Here is a 19,183-nt window from a genome sequence, read left to right as displayed (position 1 = left end):
GGAGGGGTGCGTGTAAGACTCAGCTCCTGGCTTTCTCTCTAAGGGAGGAATCTTGCCACCTCTTTTATAACTTCGGAGGAAAAGCTCTGCCTCAACTATCAGCCCAAGGACGAAATCCAGAGGACGTGGTGGATGAATTCTTCTTGGATAGGGTTTGCTCTGGATTCTGGCCACTTGAGCATCCTGCCCCAGGGTCGGGGGCAGGTGGCCGGTCACACGGGCCAGACTCATAGCCAAAGCCTCCGTCACCCCGTGGAGTCCAGTGAAACAGCCCACACCCATGGCTCCGCAGGCATGCCTTCCGAATGCCCATGCAAGCCCAAGAGGCTACACATTCATATTAATGAAACTAGGAGAGCAAACTCCTCTTCCTAAGCTTGGCTCTCAATTCTGCTTTATCCAAGTGCACCAGAGCCCTCCAACCTCTGAACGCGCCAACAGCTCTGGGAGAGCCAGCGCTGGAGTACACACTGACTTTCAGCGTTTTGATGAGAGAGCTTCTCCTCAAGGGGAGGTTACACTGGCGTCTATGACAGCAACAGAATCAGACAAAAAAAGCCACACGTGACAACTCCTGGGGAGACCAAACTGGAGAGGCGGAAAGAATAGAAGACAGGAGCAGGAGATCATGTGAGGTGGATATGACTGTGCTCTGAAAAATTTAGAGTGGATGCTGCAAGGCATGCTGGGTGTTCTTATCAATTTATGTGCTGCTTGGAACCAATGATGAACCCCACCCCCTGAGCAAATCTTAGGGAAGGAGGGGGAAATTACACCCTCCCTCCCAATCCCACCTGGCAAATTCCCGCCATGATAACCACGGCTTCAAAGACATCACCTCACTGTATAGCTCAGTTCTCAAAAAAATAAACAAACAAAAATCACACACGGCAGGGTTGACCAGATGTACCAAAGGTTGAATCCAGGAAGGGCCCAGGACAGCCCCACTGGACAGAATGTTTATCCCTTTCTCCTGCAGCATCTCTTTGACAAATTCCGAAGAGTTTATCCTTTCTGGGAAGAAACTCCCTTGCCTGTGACTTGAGTCACCACTTTTCTCTTCCTTTAGAGGCAAACTCCTGACTGTGCACCTGCCTTCCCAGCATCACCTCCTCACTGCACCACCATGAAGCCTGCAGTCTGGCTGCCACTCCACTTGTGGAATCAAGCTCCCAGCTCCTGGGGCTGGGGTGGTGAGATAGCCTGGCTTTGGAGTCACGTGAGCCTGGGGCCCAAGTCTTCCTCTAGTTATAGGACTTTAGCCTCTTTAGTGATCTCTTAGGATGCTGCGGACAGCTGTAAACTGAGGACAGTAACAGGACCCACGTCATAGGGATAATGGGAAGATTAAATGAGATAAATATGCACCTGGCACCTATTATCTAAGGTCACCGATAAGACGCTACTATCCCAAATCCAGTGACCTTTGCGCAAGTCTCTTTCCCTCAACCCCACACTCTGACATCCAACAGGAAGGCCTGTACTCTCCATCCTTGGCAACAAAATCTGTTTCTCCACCTTTCTGATGGCATCCTTCTCCCTGGCTTCCTCAATGGCCCCCTTCCCACCCCACCCCCCATCATGCCCCACGTGTCATCTTCTCTCCCTTCCACCTCTTCAATTCCCCAAAAGGAACTAAGAACGTTTTAAGGAATTATGTAAAGAACTGCTCGTTTTCGTGGGTTTCTTTTGTTGCCAAGTTATTATTCACTCATTCTGCTTCTAGGCTTCTTATAAAGGTAATGAGGGAGTCAGACTTGCATATATTTAAAAACCTAAATTATTCTGATTTCTCAGTTGGAGACTTCAAAAGAGTTTCACATGATCTACAGTGTAATTAGTGGCAAGTGATACTTCTATCACACTACACTTGAGAAAACTATGACTCATAGATGAAATTAGTTTTCCAAGACCACACTGCTTTTACTCTGAGGAGATACAGGAACTGAACTCACATCTTTGGTCAGGCAACATGGTCCAATTCCAGTAGCTTCTGTCTTAATAAACCCTTGGATCCTGTACTAATGCCAATGGAGATTGAGACTGAACTATTTTCAACATTGTTCTACTCCCCAGATCCCCACCTTGCCTCTTGCACTCCTGCAACGAAACAGAATACTCTACCAATGGAGACTGAGTTGGACTACTCTGAACGTTGTTTTACCTCCTCCCATCCCCACTTCCAAAATAACCTGCCGATCTCCAAGTCTTCAGTGCAAACCTTCTCACTGGTTTTAGAAGGACAATATAGCAGATTGTATACTGAAATGTAGCCAGCACCTCCCTGAAAGGTCTCCATCCAGGGTGCAGAAAACCAGGGACCTTCACTACACTCAGTTGAAATTTTTGAAATGACTAGAATAGGAAGATCGAAACCTAAACTATGTTTTTTGTTTTTTTTTTTTTTTAAAAGCAAGGAACACAAATTAAGAAAATGGGTGCACATTTCTCTACAGAACATGTACAGAGAGATCCTGCAGGTCACGAACGGCCTTTGCCCACAGCGTCTTCTGCTTCTCTGTGATGCCCACTCCTGCCCTGTCCCCCGCCTGGCTGTACCATGACCTGTCCTGGTGAATCCTGAACTAGCCTCCTCTTTCTGTTCCCTTTCTTACTTTAGATATAGGCTCTCCTGTAAATCACCTTGCCCCAAAGAAAACCAAAAAACAGATTGTACTTGGGTTCAGACCGCTCCATGATCTATTAACTCTGCCAAATAGTTATGCCCAAGAACCTTTCTTCTCATTATAGAATCCAAGGTTTGTTCTACAGTTTAAGGGATTTTAGGCAAAAGCAAACCAGCACAAGAGAGCGTGCAGGGGCAGGGGCAGGGGCAGCCTTCCTTAGACCTCTAAAATAATATTCCTTTGGTTGGTCTCAAAGCCATGCTTGCTGGAGGAGCTTGGGGGTGGGCCGAATAGAGGACAACCAAGGCCACTCATTCTGTTGCCACAGCCCTTGTCTACGTGTCCCCTCCTTTGAGGCCAAATATAATGGCTGTAAGACCATTTCCCATCCCCAACCTCCAGAAAGGCCCTAATTCATCTGTGCAAAGCCAGTCTCCTGAAAGCCAAATTTAAGGGCATCTCTAGGTCTCTCTACCAACAAAATCTCAGGCTGACAGCTGGGCTTCATGAAAGTCAAAGTCGGCCGGGGAACCGCACACTCTACACCTCGGAGGCCCCGAGGCCACCAAGAACAGGAGCGCAGCTGAAACGCCTGCGGCCCCCTGCCCAGCGCGAGGACACCTTCCTCCCTTGGAACTAGGCCGTCTTCGTTCTCTTCCTCACTGCTCCCACTGCAACTTCCCCTTAGACTTCTTTCTTTGGTTGGCTTTTCTCCTCGATTTCTCCTTGGGTCTCCGTGTTCATTTCATGTAGCTTCCCTCTTGGAGAAGGCATCTGTTCCCACGGCCTCCAACATCGTTCTTGGGCAAATGACCACACACCTGGCGTCCAACACTCACCCGAGCTCGGTGCCTGTCAGATCCCACTGTCCACCTGGTGTCTGCTTTAGAGGGCCCTCTGCCCTTTCTAGCCCACCACGTCCACAGTTAAACTCACCCTCTTCTCCACAAAACATGCTCCACTCCCAACATCCCCTCCAGGAAGCTAGAGAAGTCAGGGCCACCTCTTAGATCCACACCTGGCTTCCTCCTCCCACCTCTTCTTCCAGGGAAATGTCTCCTCTCCATTCCAACTGCCACCATCTTCACCTAAACTCTCTACTGCAGTCTCTGCCCCCCATCTGCTGCTTCCCATCACGGTGAGAAAAACCTCCCTTAAATATCAACCCCTCCATGCTCCAGAGCCTTCCCAAGGAGTTCAGCTGTGCCTTATCTCACAAAAGCATCCACGGAGGTTACTCTGCCAACCAGTTTGCAGACTGCGCTCTGAGCGGTCCTCCCAAGAGCTACCAGGAGGAAAGCGAGGCACCAGAGTGGGCAGGGCAGGCCCCTCACCTGCTCCCTCCAGGGCAGCTCTGATTTCATCTCTTGAAAGTTCAGGTGGGTTGCCGGCGTGAGGCTTAAAAACTGAAGACCCCTTGCAACCCATGGAAAGATCACTCCAGTATCAGCCCTGACAGGTGGTCGGTCATTCAGCCTGTCTTTGGACAGTGACAGGGAGCATATTGTTGCATATTCCAGCTCAAGTCACTGTGGGCGGTGAGAGCTCTATTAGAAAGTTCTGCTCAGCCAATACCTGCTTTTCTGTAACCTCCACCCAGAGGCCTGCACTCAGAACTAATACAGATCAGTCCTAGTCTTTACCAAGTGACATTAGAGACAGTCCCTGATCATGTTTTCCATCATCACACCGATGTTTTAATCTGGAAGCACGTCACAGCTTCGAAGCACGCATATGTCCTCTGCAAACAATCCTCTGAGGCAGGAAGTATTAATTCCGAATCCTCCCTACCTACATGCCTCTGTTTCCCCTTGTACCCTCACTCAGGCTCTGGCTCTAATGAAGCCGGTGTCCTGACTCATCCAGCGAAGACCAAACAGTAGCTCTGATCTCCAGGGCTTCACGTATGATCTGGTGCTGGGGAATGTCCACCAATACACTGGAGAGTCCCCCGAGGCCTGGATCAGAGCCCACAGCTTCCGAGAGGCTGAGAGGCACTGAGGGCAGTGAAAGAGCACAGGTTCTGAGGTTGGACTAACCCGGAATCAAATCCCAATTCCATAAAGCGGAGCAACTCTGGGAAAATTACTCAACATCTTTGTGCCTCCATTCCCACGTATGCGAAAGAGAGAAACCCTGCCCATCACAGGAAGAACTAAATGAGATAATAATCAGAGCTGAGAACCGGGTAGGGGCTCCAAAACGTCAGCTACCACCTTGCTGCTTTATCCACCTCTGTCCTTACTGATCTTGGCCTTGTGACATTTTCTGAAACACCAATATGCTCTGATGATGTCCCATCTCATACAGCTCACTACTGTGTTTCTTACTCTTATTTCCTTAGACAGCCAGTTACCTCCACGCAGGCAGGGCTTAGTTCAACTAAAAGATGGCTCACTGAGTGCACAGCATATACTCCCAAAGAGAACATCAGGGGATATAGGGGCAGCATTTCTGCACATATTACATGGTCAAGGAGCCTTGGGTCTCCCAGTTTCAGGGAAGCTATTTAGGGAGGAGACAAAGAGCACAGAGATAAATTGCCTGAATAGCCCAAGAAATATTCTGACAGTGGGCCTGCGTGCTCTAAACGTCCTTTGCTAGTTAAAACTTCAACTTGATCAACTCTACTCCAATAAAAAAAATTAATTAAAAAAAGATTAGGATTTCTTCAGGTATCTTAAAAAAATTCAACTTGAATTAAAGGAAGATTGGGAAGAGCTTGTTTTAACAGCAAATTTTCATACCTAGTTACTACATACAAGACAGACTTTCTCTGCGGAAGAAACCAACCTAGTCTACCCAGTTGCATATATATATATATATACATATATATATATATATATATGCACAGAACAGAAAACTCAGAGCTTAGGTGTTTGACAAACAATAAAAAGTAATGTATTAATAGCTCAGTAAGGATAAGGTCCTTTATATATATAATTCCAGACAACCTAGAGAATTAACTTTGAACCACTCTACAGAAACATGAACGCTGTGCAGTCATGAACCACAGAACCTGGGGAGCCCGCTCGCCTTATCCACGTTCTGAGGCTTCATCATAGGACAGATGCGAGTAGATTTAAATTCGAAAGTTTTCCGATGAAAATCACCTGTCTTCTGCTGAAGGAACAATGTCTCTATGAGGGCCATGTTTCGGACACTGACCATGTCTACATCACAGGAGGATTTCTCACTGTACTCTCTGCTGGGCCCCACATGGCTGCACCTAAGAGGAAATCTCTCACTTGCTTCCCTGGGTCAGTGCGGTGTCTGGCCATGTGGAAAACACTGCCATCGGTGATGTGACTGCAGATGTCCTTTACTTACAAGAACACCATGTGTCATCAATTCTAAGGAGCACATTCCTCACATTTCCACACCCCTGAAATGGGACGTGCCCTCTAATCAATTCTGTGTCATGATTTCACTGCAAGCAGTTTTTTCTTGCTTACAGATACATAAAATAACGGTGCATCTTCCAATCGATGGCATCTGATATTCAGTGAAGTCTGGTGGTTATGTTTGAGCAAAGCTGGTTGAAAAGTGAACATCTGTTACTCCATTTTCATTTCTCCATTAACTGAGATTGCAAAATTAAATCTGCATTCTAAACCCCCCACTCCCTCCTCCCCATATATTACATTTATTTATGCATCTATTTAGTCAACAAACACTCATTCATCTATTCAGTGATCATATATGTATTAATTATCTGTTCTGTACCAGGCACTGAGCTAGATGCTGTGAAACTAGCAGCAAATATGATACAGTTGTACTTAAGATTATAGCAGATTCTTCAAAATCACATATCTGTGGAAGTTACACTTTTCTGACTAAACAACAATAATCAGAATGTAGGGCCTAAAAAGATCCAAACTGTGGGGAACTTGCTACAACAAATAACAGGGTTTTTTTCATTCCAAGAAAAAATAAATTTTTTTAAAGTAATCTAGGGGAAACCTATAGGTTAAAAAAACTTAAGAGACATATCCAAAAATCACAACATGTGGACCTTATACGGATCTTGATTCAAGTAAACAGACTGTATCAAAATTATGACACTTATGAGACAAATTGGAAATTTGAACACTGACTGGATGTTTGATGTTTTTGAGGAACTACTGTTAATTTTTTCGGATGCAATAATGATACTGTGTTATTTTTAAGGAGTGTCTATCTTTTAAAGATATATACTGACGTAGTCATGAAAGAAATAAGATGTTTGGAATCTGCTTTAAAATATTGGGCTGAACCATATGAAATTGTTTTTGTAAGTCAAAAATGGTTGAACATCTGCAGTTTCATATTGGATGTATGGAAGTGGAGGGAGGTACTAATGAGACAAAATGGCCACGAGCTGATTAATGCTGAAATCGGGGTGACGGTCTATGAAGTACGTTTGACTCACTTGCCTCCTTCCTGTATAAAGTTTTTCCATAATAAAAAGTTATAACAAAATGAGGCCTATACTATGCTATATTTCAAATAAGTCACCAACTAAAAATACTGGAAGTGGAAACTGGAGGTTTCACTGCTAAAACACTCTAGCTAAAAAATTGATTTTCCGTTGCAGGAGTAAATGTGTCGAAAACTTTAACAATTTACCTAAGTTTTCCCTCTACCTTCACAATTCAAACTGAAGTACATTTTTTGGGTATTATTTTCCGATTATTTTGACTAAGTGGCTTGCTTTTAAACATTGTGCTGTCTGGGCAATTTGGTTTTTTCCTTCAAGAGTTATTCTAGAGTAGAAACCAGAATGCTTGGCATCTCTTTTAAGTTCAGTTCTAAATAACCGTGCGAACTTGGCCACATGTTCCACTGCCCTTGGGTCTATGTCACTCAACTTTCTCGAGCCTCTGTTTCTTCATCTGCAAACAGGGCACGGTGAAACAGACAATCTTCTCTCTGATGGTCTATGAGTCTGGACTGCAGTGTCTGCTCTTCGCTTAGCAACTTGAGCTCACCCTCGATTTTGCATGGGATATTTGGCAGTTCTCTGGCTATTGAACAAGGGCCACCTAATCTACACAAAGACCCTCACACTGCAGTGGATTTCAGACTACACAGCCCACTGAAAAGCTCACACACACAAACGCATCCCTACGGAAAACTTTTGGAAGTTATGAAAGCTGGTTCTATAGTGCAGCAGGAAAAAAAACTATTGAGATCCACACGAATAGAGGGCTTGAACAGACCTCTGTGTCCCCAAACTAATGGCTTGTCATGGAATATATGCATACATACATACATGCATGCATGCATACATACATACATTCATACACACATACTGGGTTGGCCAAAAAGTTGGCCAACACAATACATATATATAAATATAGGTAATACATTCTAATGTAAGTATATACTATTTAATGTACTTTAAAAAATATTTAATGGCCTGAAAATCTACTTAATATCATCAGATAGTAGCTGGTTGCTGGAGCTTAGCTGGAACTAAGTGACATGCTGGCAACAGTTGCAGGGACCAGATGGAGGCTTGAGACTGTCAAGCTCAGCCTGGATTTGTGAGTTCATTCATAAATTGCTCAGGGAAGTTGGATGAAGCAGGGGATGTGTGTACTTGAGTCTACAAGTGGGTACATGCCAAAGAGGAGACGTGTAAAGCACATGAAACACAACAGCAAAAGAAGCAAGATTAAATACTTCACAGAGATCACATCACTTATTTTTATGAGACAGAATATGAATCAGTAGTATGATCACAACTCTGGCCTCCTCTCTGAACAAAGATTACCTTGATGTGCTTCACTCTGTCTTCTTTTTCTGTCTTTGGTTTCTTTCCTGTGGCAACAAAAATAGTTCTGGATTAATTCATGAAGAACAGAGAGGCATTTTCCCTAAGTTAAATTCTTTCTGAAACTCTCAATGAACTTATTGCTTTAATCTGTACATGGCCAAGATCCCAAATGCTTCTTTGACTGCTTTGGGGGGGCCCTGAGAGTCATTTTCCCCAGCCAGGTAAGAGCAGAATTATCATCCACAACGGGAACGAGGGTTGCATCCTTGCTGTGACTACAGATGTGGAAATAAAGAAATCACAAAGGCACTATAAGGTATATCAAGCGATCATTGTTTTAGTCAGTAAATATCGTTATCCACCTTTCTTAGAAGGTCGTTCAGATAAAGGCAACATTCGGTAGACTCGGAAGGCGTTGTTTCCTTTCTTTATGCTTTTATCTTTGACTTCTTCAATGTCAGGCAGAGAGTTCATGGCACATCGAAAATTCGCCTTCCATGTTTTTGGATCAGGTTTATCTACTCCTGGTTGATGCTTTCCTAACAAAATAGTTGAAAGAATCAAGGTTAAGAAAAAGAGGGGGAAAATTATTTCTAGAGTAAAAATGTCTGGAGACAGGATTGCTGGCAGGTAGTACAGAGAACCCTTTTAATTCTAGGCCACACCTACAGTGAGCAAACCTCCTGGTTTATTTGGGGCTGAGCAGGTTCTTGGGATGCAGGAATTTCTGTTTTAAAACCCGACGGTTCCAGGCAAACTGGGACAAACTGGTCACCCTGCCTCTACGAAACAGCTTGAGAGAAAATTATAATGGTAGAAGAACGGAGAATCAAGGTAAGGAAGAGACAAAGCTAGGAGGCCAGTAGACCGACAAGCACAGGCAACTGGAAGGTCTCTTTTTCATCTGACTCTCAAACATTAAGTAAAAGTCCGTTCCTGCAAATAGCTGGCTAGTTAAATTTTGTTATAAATAAATATAATCTTGACTACCTTTGGGGTAGATAAATTTGACCCAAGTTTATACGACGCAAAACAAATAAGTTCTATATTCCCCTGGTACACACCTGGGGAACTTCATCAGAAAACCACATTTACAGGAAATTTAAGGACTAAGTTTTCTATGGAATGGGTTGAGCATCACTTCTTTTTTTAAAAAATAAATTTATTTATTTGTTTGTTTGTGGCTGCATTGGGTCTTTGTTGCTGCACATAGGCTTTCTCTAGTTGCAGAGAGCGGGGGCTACTCTTCGTTGCGGTGCGCAGGCTTCTCATTGCGCTGTCTTCTCTTGTTGCGGAGCACGGGCTCTAGGCGTGCAGGCCTCAGTAGTTGTGGCTTGCGGGCTGTAGAGCGCAGGCTCAGTAGTTGTGGTGCACGGGCTTAGCTGCTCCGCGGCATCTGGGATCTTCCCAGACCAGGGCTCGAACCCGTGTCCCCTGCATTAGCAGGCGGAATCTTAACCACTGCGCCACCAGGAAAGCCCGAGCAACACCTCTGAGTGATGCAGGCTGTACCCCACGTGTCCTAGATGTGCCTGGGAACAAGTCCCAGGTTTATCAGAGCTATTTTCATGAAGTCATAAGCCAGGAGATTTTATATATGTAGTAAAAATAAACGATAGCTAACAGTCTACAGTATAACTGAAATTTGCCAAGAGAGTAGAACTTAAACATTGTCACCAGAAAACAATGTACACTTTAAATATTTTGCAATCTAATTTGTCACTTATACCTAAAGGCATGAAAACAACCACAAAAAAGCAACAGTGCCGGGCTCTATAAACAATGCGGGGTTAATACCTGTATGGATGGCCCAGTTTCTAAAGAGCGGTGCATCTTTTTCCACATCCCACCCGTGTCTAGCTGCATGCATCCAAGGGATCTGAAAAATCTTCTTTTCCTGAAAAAAAAATAAATCAATAAGCACTGCAGCCCTGGGTTTCAGGCCACCATGGCAGAGGATTATAGCTAGTTCTAGCTAGGAAGATTCCCTGCTAAGTATCACTGGGTTTGCTGAGTATCTACTGTAAACCAAACCCACTTCCCCACTGGGCCCCAAACCTTGACAGTCTACCAGGTGAGATTGAGAGGCAAGTGGAGTCTGGTAGGATAAAAATAAATTCCAAGGTCAACGGTGATGATTTGGGAAATGCCAATGTGCCTCCTTTCCTTTCTAGGAACACAGGTAACTGGCCATTTACTGAAATTTCTAATGCTTAGTCTTATCATCTACTCCCATCACTTGGTAAAGAGGAACTCCTTCTGCCTTAGGTAAATTAAAACTTAGGCAACTCTCCAAATGAACACTCACTTTGCCGCTAAAGGGAAGTTGAGGGTGTCTGAGGCCATTGTCACAGAGACTAATTATCTCAATCTGCTCACGCAGCCAACAGAAATAAAAGATTTTGTTCTAATCCCTATGTGTCTACTACCCTGCATGAAATAGCAATAAATGCAAACGAAGATGTACCAATTATACGAAGATGATACTCCTTTTCTGGAAAGAAGTCCCTCGAGTACTGTTCTTCTTATAGCAGACCCTCTCCATCTCTCTTATATCCCAAGAGGTAACTCAAAATTGCTTAGAATCAATCCTGGCAAACATATGATTAGAAACCAGTGCTTTGGAAACAAAGTCACACTTGTAGTAAAACTACTTATGTGAAACTTGGTTCACTTGGCATGTTCACGTGGTCTCAGTTTTGATTTTTGCAACACCCTAACGAGCTGTGCGTATGTTATTTTTTCCGCTTTACAGTTGAGGAAACTGGGAACTTACAGTAGTAAGTATCTGAATTCAAAACCGAGGTCGTGTAATCCCATATTCAGTCACTTATTCATATCACCCGTTGTCTCCCAGGGTTTAGATTTAGAAGATTTCCTGTCCTTCAACAGATCTGTTGACTTGGACTCCATGGAGATTAAAACCCAGGAAAACCATATTTTTTTAAGCTCTTAAGGTAGGTCTGATAATCTCTAGGTATGCGGATCTCTGCACAATACACTGGAGCAGGAAGGAAAATGTCAGTAGGGATTTTCCACCACTTTGGTCTCACACAATGCAAGATACAAACGGTCCCCACCGACCCAAAAGGGACTTGGCCCTCCCCACAGAACATATTGCAAAGCCTGAACTGAAAATATGTCAGAACATTTGAGATCTCCTCAGAACTGTTAAAAGGGAACATTCTATGTATTTAAAACTTGGTCAGTAAAGAAGAACTGAAAGCGAGAGATTTTTCGTAATTCCCTCCTGGTTCATGCTGTAGCATCCACTGAGAGAGGGCAGGGTTTCAGGTTGGCCAGACTCAAAAGGGCAGTGATCAGAAGAGGGCTGAGTGAGACTTTATTTCTTACTGTAGATGAAAAGAAGAGGGCAAAGTCACTTAATGCAGTGTCTGACGTTCACATGAAAGGGGAAAACGTGCAAATGAATTTATCTCAGTGAAAGAACTTTTCCTGAACTACACAACCAGAACCTAAAGGTTTATGCTTAAAGATACAGATCTTTAAAGAATCTGCTGGTGTACTTTCTTCTAGGACAAAGGAGATCTGGGGTGACACAATCTGAAATCTATCTCCTAAGACACAAAGTTGATTTTATAAGTAGATCTTTTCAAGCGTTTGCGTGTCTGCAGGCACACACACACACACACACACACACACACACGCACACACCTCCCAAAACTAGTTTCCCAGAAACCATGCTCAAACCATGAAACCACAAAAGTAATGACTGAACCTAGCAATTATCCACCGTGGATCCTCTTTAAATGGGCAAAGGATGTGAATAGACCTTTTTCCAAAGAAGATAAATAAATGGCCAATGCGCACATGAAAAGGTGCCCAACATCACTAATCATCAGGCAGATGCCAAGTCAAAACAGCAACAAGATACCATTTCATATCATCTAGGAAGGCTAGAATTTTTTTTATTTTATTTTTTTTTTTTGCAGTACGCGGGCCTCACACTGTTGTGGCCTCTCCCGTTGCGGAGCACAGGCTCCGGATGCGCAGGCTCAGAGGCCATGGTTCACGGGCCCAGCCGCTCTGCAGCACGTGGGATCTTCCTGGACCGGGGCACAAACCCTTGTCCCCTGCATCAGCAGGCGGACTCTCAACCACTGCGCCACCAGGGAAGCCCCGGCTAGAATTTTTTAAAAAAATAAACAGAAAATAGGAAGTGCTGGTGAGGATGCGGAGAAACTGGAACCCTCACACATCGCTGGTGGGGACGGAAAATGGCGCAGCCATTCTGGAAATCAGCTTGGCTGTTCCTCAAAAAATTAAACACAGGGCTTCTCTGGTGGCACAGTGGTTGGGAGTCTGCCTGCCGATGCAGGGGACATGGGTTCGTGCCCCGGTCCGGGAAGATCCCATATGCCACAGAGCGGCTAGGCCCGTGAGCCGTGGCCACTGAGCCTGTGCTCCGCAACGGGAGAGGCCACAACAGTGAGAGGCCCGCGTACCGAAGGAAAAAAAAAAAAAAAAAAACCAAAAAAACCCAAAACACAAATTACCACATGATCCAATAATTTCACTCAAAGAATTACAAACAGCTGTCCATGCAAACATTTATACATGAATGCTCATAGCAGCACTACTCAACAAGAGTCAAAAGACTGAAACAACCCACAGGTCCACCCCCTGATGGAACAGAAAAAGAATGTGTTATACATGCATAAAATGGAATATTATTCAGCCACAAAAAGGAACACAGTATGATACGTGCTACAACAGGAATGAACCTTTAAAGCACTGTGCTAAGGGAGAGACACCTTCCACCAAAGGCCACATGTTTAAAGAGTCCATTTATATGAAATATCCAGAAAAGGCAAATCCAAAGAGACAGACAGCAGATCAGTGGTTGCCACGAACCAGGGCAAGGAGAGTGGGAAGTGACTACCTCATGGCACAGTGCTTCCCTCTGAGGTGACGAAAAAGTTCCGGTCGCGGCGGCTACATAATACTGTGAATGTACTGAATGCCACTGGATTGCACGTTTTAAATGGTAAATTTTTTAAAAAGCTACATGTAACTTTTAACTAGTTTTTCAAATTGCAGAACTACGTTGAAAGATAAAGATGGCAAAACTCATTTTAAACCTGAAAGAGATTCTGACCAGCAAACATTCTGGTTGTATGGGACAGGGAGGGCGTTGCTCTGTGTAGACTCTGTGACATCAGGCTGTGCCATCAGAATCCCAAGCGCCGGGTCCCCACCCCTGGTGTCTACACACAGCGTGCACGGAGGACTAAATGCAGTAGCGGAGCTACTCATGTTTAGATACATAGAGACCTCTGCCCACCTGCAGGCAGGAAAGAAAAGCCCGGCTCGAGTTGAGAAGACGAGATGATCTTGAGCAAAGCAGAGCAAACACAGCTTGGCCCCAAACGGAAACTAGTCCTCTTATCTCCCTGTGCCTCTTCACTCCCCCAATATTTACAAGATGTTCCGATGTCATTTGCTACTTTTGTTTGGACTTCTTACTTTGTTCCGAGATGACCTGAGACTTACACAAGCACAAGCCTGCTCTCAAAGTGCAGAGCAGGAAAAGGTCGAGAGCTACCTGATGATCTCCCAGGCTTGGGGAGGGGCCTTGGTGCCTGGTCCAGGCAGATCTCCGGTAAGAAATAAGAACGTCAATAACCAGGGTTGGGGGGCTTCCCTGGTGGCACAGTGGTTAAGAATCCACCTGCCAGTGCAGGGGACATGCAGACCTGGTCCGGGAAGATCCCACATGCTGCGGAGCAACTAAGCCTGTGAGCCGCAACTACTGAGCCCACAAGCCACAACTACTGAAGCCCGTGCACCTAGAGCCTGTGCTCCACAACAAGAGAAGCCACCGTAATGAGAAGCCTGTGCACCACAACGAAGAGTAGTCCCTGCTCGCCGCGACTAGAGAAAGCCCGCGCGCAGCAACGATGACCCAACGCAGCCAGAAATAAATAAACAAAACAAAACAAAACAAAAAAACCAGGGTGGGAATCAATCGGAGCGACGAGAAAAACGGTGAACCTGAATGCGACCACCTCCTTCCTTCCTCAAGAAACAGCCCAGGGAAACCACAAGCAAAAATGAGGACAAATCCAGAACTGAGCTGGTCTCTTCAACAAGCCAATGGAGAGACGGAAAAAAGGGAGAGCGCACCATTCATAGTCAGGAACCAAACACAACCTGCGCACACTCTTTGGATTCTGATTGAACAAATCAATTGTAAAAAGATACCTGGGGAATACTCAAGGCATTCTGAATATGAACAGGGCAGTAATGACATTTTAAGTGACGATTACTTACGATTAATTTACGATTACCTATAGTGGTATTGTGGCTCTATAAGAAACCTTCTTGGATCTTATAGATGTACAGTGTCAAGGAGCTGCTTTACCACACACCCCACAGATCCTTTTTAAATGTTAATGATTGTTCAATCTAGATGTGAGTTTTAAATCTAGATGGGAATTTACTGCGCTATTCTTCCTAGTCATTAGATCATTCAAGCACACTATGTCTATTTGCAAATGTTCATAATAAAAAGTAACTGGCCCAAGCCACGACCCCTTTCAAGAACTAGTTCTAATATTGCTTTGCCAAACTTCCTCACCACTCCTCCAGAGGAACCCAGAGGACCCGTTCCATCACCCTCCACCCCTCATGTATTGAAAGGAGGAGGTGGAAACAAATTTAAGGCATTAATTAACCACCTATTTGTCTCTTGCTAGGAATGCACTGGGTTTGACGGCGCCCCCATTTGAGAGACACGTGACAGCTGCCAACCCCGTGTTCTTAAGTCTAATTATCTTAACAGAACAAAAACAGAGTCACTGATGTTCCTCCCCTTCAAGCGCCCATCATTCATCCATTCATTCTCAGCACGATGTTACCTCCTGGGTGTCGGGCACGAGGCCTGGCACTGAGCTCACAGCGACAACCAAGACAGCCCTGGTACCTGCCCTCTGGCACGGCCAGCCTGGAGTGCCTCACCGTGAGGACTGACACTTGGAACACAGCTAAGGCACAAGTGAATGACAAAGTGCCGCAGACAGCACAGGTGCTCCAGGAGTCACAACAGGCTCCAGTGAGAGAAGAGAATTTGGAATGGCCTCAAACCACTCAAAACACGAACAGGGATTCTTTTTTTCTTTCTTTGCGGTATGCCGGCCTCTCACTGTTGTGGCCTCTCCCGTTGCGGAGCACAGGCTCTGGACGCGCAGGCTCAGCGGCCATGGCTCACGGGCCCAGCCGCTCCGTGGCATGTGGGATCTTCCCAGACCGGGGCACAAACCCGTGTCCCCTGCATCGGCAGGCGGACTCTCAACCACTGCGCCACCAGGGAAGCCCACGAACAGGGATTCTTAGGCTTATGAATGGGCAGGAAATAACAGTAAGGTCTGAGTGAAATATTTCTGTGGACAGACGAACGCCAGCCAGCCTGAGTTGGCAGAAACCTATAAATAGACGCCCTGGGGAGCTGTGGGTACTGAGAGGAAATGCCCTGAGGCCACCTGAGGTCTACAGGGACAGGCACAGCTCTGTCCGCATTGGGCGCTCAGGCAGCCCACAAGCTCCTGGCACAGCGCCGTCCTGAGTGGTGCCATGTACTGTAGCCACAGCACACCCTCCTTCCTTCAGCCTGGCCCACACCCAGCCCAGCAGAGGACAAGGGGATGGTCTCCTGTCCCTCTGTACCAGGGAAGGGAACTCACGAGCCAAGAGCTGGAGAGGGGTCAAGTGTTCACTTGCACCAAGAGGCACCCATTCACTTTCTGGTCCTCTATCCAAAAAACATGGGCACAGTGGCGGGAGGAAAAGGTGTCTCAGTGCAGAGTACCGGTGAGGAAGCTACCCTGCGAGGATGTATAAGTTCCCTACAGCCGTCGTAACAAACTGCCACCCACTGGGCGGCTTTACCACCACAGAAGCGGATTCTACCACTGTTCTGGAGGCCAGCAATCCAAAAGCAAGAGGGCAGCAGGGCTGCATTCCCTTCAGAGGCTCTGAGGAGAATCCTCCCTTGCGTCTTCCGGCTTCCGGCGGTTCCAGGTGTTCTTGGCTTGTGGCTGCATCACTCCAGTCTCCGCCTCCTCTTCCGTGGATGTGCGTCTCCTCTTCTGTGTCTTGTAAGGACTCTTGTCGTTGGATTGGCCCAGCGGGATAATCCAGGATGATCTCCTCCGCAAATCCTTATGTCAATTACACCCGCCAAGACTCTTTTTTTCAAATAAGTTCACATCCACAAGTTCTGGGGCTCGGGATGCGGACCTATCTTTTGAGGGGGCCGCCATTCAACCTACTACAGAGAACAAACTGTAGCACATCAAGCACCCACCTGGTACAGGAGACGCAGTGACACTGTGCGTGCGCCACTGCATCGAGCCAGCCAAAACGGGTGGGTGGGTTTTAAAAACAGAAAAAGCAAGACCAAACTTACTTCTCTTCGGAAATCAGCAACATCTGCTTTAATTTCACACCCTAAATCAATAATAGGCAATGTTACTTTGTTCTTCAAAATAGAATCCTACTAAACCTACAAGCCTTGGTTTCCTTGTCTGCAAAATGGAAAAAATAACAGCATCTACCCCATAGTGGGGATTATGGGAGTGAACGCACGATCTGGCGTAGAGAAGTGCCTGCACTTCACAAATTAGTTTTATTATGATCATTATCACTATCGTTATTCTTGTTCTTGAGGACCCTATGTCTCTTCAACTCTCCTTTGACTATCATCTCCCCTTTACTGACACCTCTGCATGCGCCCCTGCTAACCCAGCAGGACAAGGGGCAACCTGACTTGTCGTTTGTTTCTTTGCAACAGGCTAATTACAAAGCCCCTCCAGGATATAAACCTAAAACACTATAGACATTGCAAGCCTGGAAAAATATATTGTTTGCCATTAGACCTTAAAATATATGACAGGTCACGTGAAGTGAGCATACGCTTTACTTAAAGTATTTCTGTTTACTTCTACCCCATCTTGTTTCAGAAGGGACTCAGATCCATTCAAATACATACGCTGTTACACTTAAAATAAGTGAAAAAATAGGTAAATGAGGGGAAAAGAACAAAAAGAAATAAGATCTGAGAGACAACTGAAAAAATAAAATGAAGCAAGGAGTAACATTAGTAAAAAAAAAGTATGCTGCAATATTTTGTACTCTTGTTAGGAGCGGCCACAATCTGGCTCGAAGCTCTGGAGCTGACCTGCTAAATTATTCATCGTGTCCTTAAGATTAAAAACGCAGAGGGGAGGCAGAAGAGGAAGACGACATTTGCTCCGAAGAACTGCAATTCCTGGTAGTGCGAGAGCAATCTCTCTCTCGGGCCATCTTAGAGAAAGCATGATGTATTCGTTGCTTTTCTAGATTTTAACTAAATGTTTTCAGGTGGTCTTTACTTTCACATCCAATGTCTTCCTGATTCCGCCATGAGAGGCAGGATCAAGTAAACTGAGAGTTTTCAGGTTGATAAAAGTAAGGAAGTATTTATGTATAGATAGGGGGTGTAAATGATGCAATACTGCTTTTTTAGGACAGGTAGGCACACAAACAGGATTTCATGATAAAAATAAAACCATTTTTTAAGACAAAAACAAAAGTTTTCTTTACATAAAGAATACTGAAAAGAAAATCAATATGCTCCATTCCCAGCAGAAAGCCCTACAGTTTCCATGTCCTCTAATCCTCGAAAACCAGAAGAAAGGAATTTAGAGAAGGAAAAGGGTAAGAATTACTGAACAGAAATACAGCAAGAAGCTTCCCATCAACAGTCATCCACGAGACCAGAGCCTTACCTCGGGGTCGAGGCTACAGTCTGAGAGGATGATAAGTCTTCCTTGTATGATAATTTCATATTTTCATGATCCTTTTTGCTTGGTTGTTTTTTTGTAAATAATAAGCATAATATTTTGGACACGAAGAACAGTTTCACTTGCGGTGATCCACAGGCACCGGCTTAGTGAGGGTCTCTCTCACACAGATACACACACCCATGCGCATACAAGCAGACGCGCACACACGCACTTACCTTGTTAAGCCACTTCAGCCCTGGTATCGTGTTTGAGTTGATCTGTTCTTCCAGCCACGGGCGCATGCGCATCCTCTCCACCGGCATGGCGCCCTTCTGCAGAAGAGAAGCAACACGTCAGGCATTTCTGCTACCCACTGTCATGTCTGCACCGTGAAGTCTGACACCCCTGCCTGACCCTCTTCTATTTTCCTCTTCCTCAAAACCGCACAGCTTATGTGTACATGGGGGCTGGGGGGGGCCCTGAGAGCTTATTAGGGGCTTTGCCCTAGAGCCCCCCGCCCCTGCTTGGGTGCGGTACTCATTCCCCAGGGGCCGTCTCGGTGGGGTGGTGGTGCAGGCCACCCCTGCTCTCAGCTGAGAGGGTCCCATGACGCAGAAACTCGGCCAGTCACAGGGCCCGGACACCTAACGCTGGGCTGTGTTTACGGCAGGTACCTTCAGTGTATCAGGTACTCAGAGGACCAGGGCCTGACAAATACCTTTGGGTATTATCCTTCCAAGAGCCGAGGGTGGACAGAATAACCATGTCATTCCTCGAGGGTATCTGGGTAACAGATGTGTGTCGAAGCCCCGGCATGGGCACTTCCAAGCGCTTACGGAATCAATTCACGCGATTCCAAGGCCTTTCACCCACTGGCCACCCCTCCTGATGTCGTCTGTCTCCCTGCAGAGTGCACCAGCCTCTAGCTCTGGCTTCAGCATCGCTTTGATGTGAAAGCATCTCTTTTTTTTTAAAAAAAAAGATTAATTTAATTAATTAATTAATTAATT

General features: G+C 45.5%; 1 protein-coding gene across 1 annotated transcript in view; it reads right to left on the bottom strand.

Moving 5' to 3' along the window:
- The window catches only part of IRF2 (interferon regulatory factor 2), an 85,070-nt gene that overhangs the window by 22,348 nt on the left and 43,539 nt on the right, over nucleotides 1-19,183 (bottom strand). Inside the window, exons 2-5 of the mRNA XM_065899877.1 lie at nucleotides 18,410-18,505; nucleotides 10,186-10,285; nucleotides 8,751-8,927; nucleotides 8,386-8,432 (exon numbers count right to left, since the gene is read on the bottom strand). Of these exons, the coding sequence (XP_065755949.1) occupies nucleotides 8,386-8,432; nucleotides 8,751-8,927; nucleotides 10,186-10,285; nucleotides 18,410-18,496 (411 nt within the window). The 5' untranslated portion in view covers nucleotides 18,497-18,505. The remainder of the gene's footprint in view (nucleotides 1-8,385; nucleotides 8,433-8,750; nucleotides 8,928-10,185; nucleotides 10,286-18,409; nucleotides 18,506-19,183) is intronic.

The sequence above is a fragment of the Phocoena phocoena genome, chromosome 21, assembly GCF_963924675.1.
Source record: "Phocoena phocoena chromosome 21, mPhoPho1.1, whole genome shotgun sequence".
Lineage (NCBI taxonomy): Eukaryota > Metazoa > Chordata > Mammalia > Artiodactyla > Phocoenidae > Phocoena > Phocoena phocoena.
This window is presented reverse-complemented; position numbering and strand designations above follow the sequence as displayed.